Source organism: Solanum verrucosum, unplaced genomic scaffold, assembly GCF_900185275.1.
Source record: "Solanum verrucosum unplaced genomic scaffold, falcon-dt-bn FXZP01000253.1, whole genome shotgun sequence".
Taxonomy (NCBI): domain Eukaryota; kingdom Viridiplantae; phylum Streptophyta; class Magnoliopsida; order Solanales; family Solanaceae; genus Solanum; species Solanum verrucosum.
In genome coordinates, this window is record NW_026019984.1 from 3,555,658 (window position 1) to 3,560,080 (window position 4,423).

The 4,423-nt window shown below is 36.4% G+C and overlaps 1 protein-coding gene across 1 annotated transcript; it reads left to right on the forward strand.

Annotated features, from left to right (window-relative positions):
* The first annotated feature begins 1,186 nt into the window (after positions 1 to 1,186).
* LOC125818187 (heat shock cognate 70 kDa protein) lies at positions 1,187 to 4,423 on the forward strand. Its single transcript, XM_049497728.1, has 2 exons — positions 1,187 to 1,488; positions 2,664 to 4,423. The coding sequence occupies exons 1-2, from the start codon at positions 1,275 to 1,277 to the stop codon at positions 4,406 to 4,408; spliced, it is 1,959 nt and encodes a 652-aa protein (XP_049353685.1). The 5' UTR covers positions 1,187 to 1,274; the 3' UTR covers positions 4,409 to 4,423.

Here is a 4,423-nt window from a genome sequence, read left to right on the forward strand (position 1 = left end):
CATTTCAAAAGTAAATCCTTAAATTTAACATTTTCTTTTCTTTCTTTATTTTTTATTTATTTTATTTGAATCGAAGATTTTATTTTGAAAATAAATTTTTTATTTTAAAAAAATAAAGATAAAATCTACGCATATTATATCCTCAACAAAACTTATTTTATGAAACTTCATCGAATGTGTTATCGTCGTATCACCTATTATTTAGAATGGGAATGAAGAATCTACATATGGATGACAATGAGGCGGGACGGATGTGGGGCGAGGTGGATTTAAGGATATACGGGGCAGATTGAAGTGAATTTTTTTAAAACTAATGCGGGGCGGGGAGGGGAGGGTTGCGGGTATATGTAATTTTATGTGATTAATTTTAACTTTTTACATGTTATCATGAGAGTGATAGAGCATTATTTATTAAAATAATTTCTTTAAAGCTACTAAATTATTCAAGATAGTAAATGAAAATGGTTCAATGAAAAATAATACAATTTCTTAAATGTTCCCAATTGACCTCTAAAAAATAAATTTGTGAGTCATCATCTATTAAATTACTCCCTCTATTTCAAAAAGAATGTCCTAGTTTGACTTGGAACGAAGTTTAAGAAAAGAAAGAAGATTTTTTAATTTTGTGGTTCTAAATTAAAGTTATGTCAAATGTACCAAAATGTCATTTAATCTTGTGGGCTTAAACATGTCATGTGGAAAGTTGAAGTTAAAGTGTTGCCAAAAAAAAAAAGGATCATTCTTTTTTAAACAGACTAAAAAGGAAATGAGGATATGAAATAGAGGGAGTAATACAATTTAATGAAAAATAAATTTATTTTTAGTATCAAATTTAACTAGAAAAAAATTATGTGAGGCAAATTCATGTGGGCAGGTCTATGAAAAAAAGTTATTGGAGAGAGGAGGATCGAATTAAAAATTTTACGGGTTAAGCTCAACCCGCCTCACCTCATCTATAAAATAATTGGCTTCATGCTGGGCCACCACGTCAGCGAGAATGAATAATAGTAGTATCTAGACATTTCACGATAGCATAAAGTCTATTATTAGTAAGGTCAAAACTGGAATATTCTGGAACGAACGTGAACGCAATAGAGAGTTGATCCAACGGCTGTAATCTGATCAGAACGTTCTGGATTATGAAACTTTTTTTCCTTTATAAACTGACAACTTGTCTTCCTTCTCCAATCACAGAAATTTGCTTCAAAACATACATCTAAAACAAAAAACATCACATTTTCTTCTACTCTGTTTCTGTAATTTTTTCAATAAGAATGGCGGGAAAAGGCGAAGGACCAGCAATTGGAATTGATTTGGGTACTACATATTCTTGTGTAGGTGTATGGCAACATGATCGTGTTGAAATTATAGCAAATGATCAAGGCAACAGAACCACACCCTCTTATGTTGCTTTTACTGATACTGAACGCCTCATTGGTGATGCTGCGAAGAATCAAGTAGCTATGAACCCAGTTAACACTGTATTCGGTATGTTTTCCATTCTCAAATCTTCGTTACCCCAATGCTTGCTACTCTCTCCGTTCCAATTTAATTGGATTTCGAGAGTTAAATGAGTGTTGTTTTATCCCAATCTTTCCATATGCCTTCTAGATTGTTAAATTATTAATTATTGTGAGTTATAGTTCAGACGACTAGAACAAAGGGTGCTCTTTGAATTCTCTAAAAGTAGTGCATTACCAAGGATAGGATAGAGTTTTATACCTAATTTTCAAGGGAAAATGCATAAGTAGCTCAGCCTGTGCCCGTAATCTCAGAGACACACTTAATCTTTACTAAAGTTCTATTACCCTGAACTTAATTTATCTATAATATTCTACCCCTTTTCGGCCTACGTGACACTATCTTGAAAAAATTGTCAACATGCGCTGGACCCACAAGATAGTGCCATGTAGGCCAAAAAGGGGTAGAATATTATATATAAAATAAGTTCGGGTAATAGGACTTTAGTAAAGGTTAGGTGTGTCTCTGGAATTTCGGGCATAGGTTGGGGTACTTATGCATTTTCCCAATTTTCAAATATTGGAAGATTATATGTTGAAATTTACGATCAAAATTGATAATTTTTACTCTCGGAATTTGGAAGGTGACATATAAATGGGGATAACACTGAGTTATTCTGAATTTTTTTGAACTTTCTCCATCTTTGTCTGAAAATTTATTTTGATAATATTTTTAATTGGTTTATACATTTATAACGTCATTCAAGCATGTAAACCTTTTATTATTGATGGTGTGGTGTGTGAATGTGGAGTTAGATTAAGAGAATATTTAGCTTTTAAGAGTTATTTGAAAACAAAATGGAATCAAGAAAAAAACTTTGTGAAATAATAATCATTAGTTGAGTACCATCTGAGAAATCAACTCTAGTAATTGCATCCATTAGTCCTAATTTGAAATTGATTGACTAAAGTGAGATTATGTAGACTTCCAAACCTAATACTAGTTTTTTATTTGAAATTATTGAGAACTGGAATGAGCTCCCAACTTCTCTTTAAAAGTTCAGTTGTTGAGTAATTGAAGTAAAATAATCTTGAAATTAAGTGGGAATGTTATACTAAATGATGTAATCTTAATAATCTAAGATTGAAGTATAATTGGAAGGAGATTCATAGTGACATTAATTTTGTTGTTGTGGGTTTCAGATGCTAAGCGTTTAATTGGAAGGAGATTTAGTGATCCTTCGGTGCAGAGCGATATGAAATTATGGCCTTTTAAGGTTATACCCGGGCCTGCTGACAAGCCAATGATTGTTGTTACATACAAGGGTGAGGAGAAGCAATTTTCTGCTGAGGAAATCTCATCCATGGTCTTAACCAAGATGAAGGAGATTGCTGAGGCATACCTTGGGACAACAATCAAGAATGCGGTCGTCACAGTCCCTGCTTACTTCAATGATTCTCAGCGTCAGGCAACTAAAGATGCTGGTGTCATATCTGGTCTTAATGTGATGCGTATAATCAACGAACCAACAGCAGCTGCAATTGCCTATGGACTTGACAAGAAGTCTACTAGTACTGGTGAGAAAAATGTGTTGATTTTCGATTTAGGTGGTGGTACTTTTGATGTGTCTCTTCTCACTATTGAAGAGGGGATCTTTGAGGTTAAAGCAACTGCTGGTGATACTCACTTGGGAGGTGAGGATTTTGATAATAGAATGGTGAATCATTTTGTTCAAGAGTTCAAGAGGAAGCATAAGAAGGATATTAGTGGGAATCCGAGAGCGTTGAGGAGGTTAAGGACTGCTTGTGAGAGAGCAAAGAGGACTTTATCATCCACTGCCCAAACTACAATTGAAATCGATTCGTTGTATGAAGGGATTGATTTTTACACGACTATCACTAGGGCAAGATTCGAGGAGATGAACATGGATTTGTTCAGGAAGTGTATGGAGCCAGTGGAGAAGTGTTTGAGAGATGCTAAGATGGATAAAAGCGGGGTTCATGATGTGGTTCTTGTTGGTGGATCAACTAGGATCCCGAAAGTTCAACAATTACTTCAAGATTTTTTTAATGGAAAGGAGCTTTGTAAGAGTATCAACCCCGATGAAGCAGTTGCTTATGGTGCAGCTGTGCAAGCTGCAATTTTGAGCGGTGAAGGCAACGAGAAGGTTCAAGATTTGTTGCTGTTGGATGTCACTCCTCTGTCTCTTGGTTTAGAGACTGCTGGAGGTGTAATGACTGTGTTGATTCCAAGAAATACAACCATTCCCACCAAGAAAGAGCAAGTTTTCTCTACATACTCGGACAACCAACCCGGCGTCCTGATCCAGGTGTTCGAGGGAGAAAGAGCGAGGACCAAGGACAACAACCTGTTAGGCAAGTTTGAACTCTCTGGCATCCCACCTGCACCAAGGGGTGTTCCTCAGATCAATGTCTGCTTCGACATTGATGCCAATGGAATCCTGAATGTCTCCGCGGAGGATAAAACTACTGGACAGAAGAACAAGATAACTATCACCAACGATAAGGGTCGACTCTCCAAGGAAGAGATTGAGAGAATGGTGCAAGAAGCTGAGAAGTACAAGTCTGAAGATGAAGATCTCAAGAAAAAGGTGGAAGCTAAGAATGGATTGGAGAATTATGCATACAACATGAGGAACACTATTAAAGATGACAAGGTTAGTTCCCAACTTCCAGCTGCTGATAAGAAGAAGATTGAGGGCGCGATCGACGAAGCTATCAAGTGGCTAGACAGCAACCAACTTGCAGAAGCTGATGAGTTCGAAGACAAGATGAAGGAACTGGAAAGCGTATGCAATCCAATTATTGCCAAGATGTATCAAGGTGGTGCCGGTGGAGCTACTATGGATGAAGATGATAGTCCTTCTGTAGGTGGTGGTGCAGGGAGTGGAAGTGGTGCAGGACCAAAAATTGAGGAAGTGGATTAAGAAATTTTGAGTTGA

Bases quoted from the DNA above. Each gene is read 5' to 3' on its own strand.
- LOC125818187 (XM_049497728.1), top strand. From the start codon at position 1,275: ATGGCGGGAAAAGGCGAAGGACCAGCAATTGGAATTGATTTGGGTACT. The intron at 1,489-2,663 runs GTATGTTTTCCA...TGTGGGTTTCAG, and splicing joins CCCAGTTAACACTGTATTCG to ATGCTAAGCGTTTAATTGGA.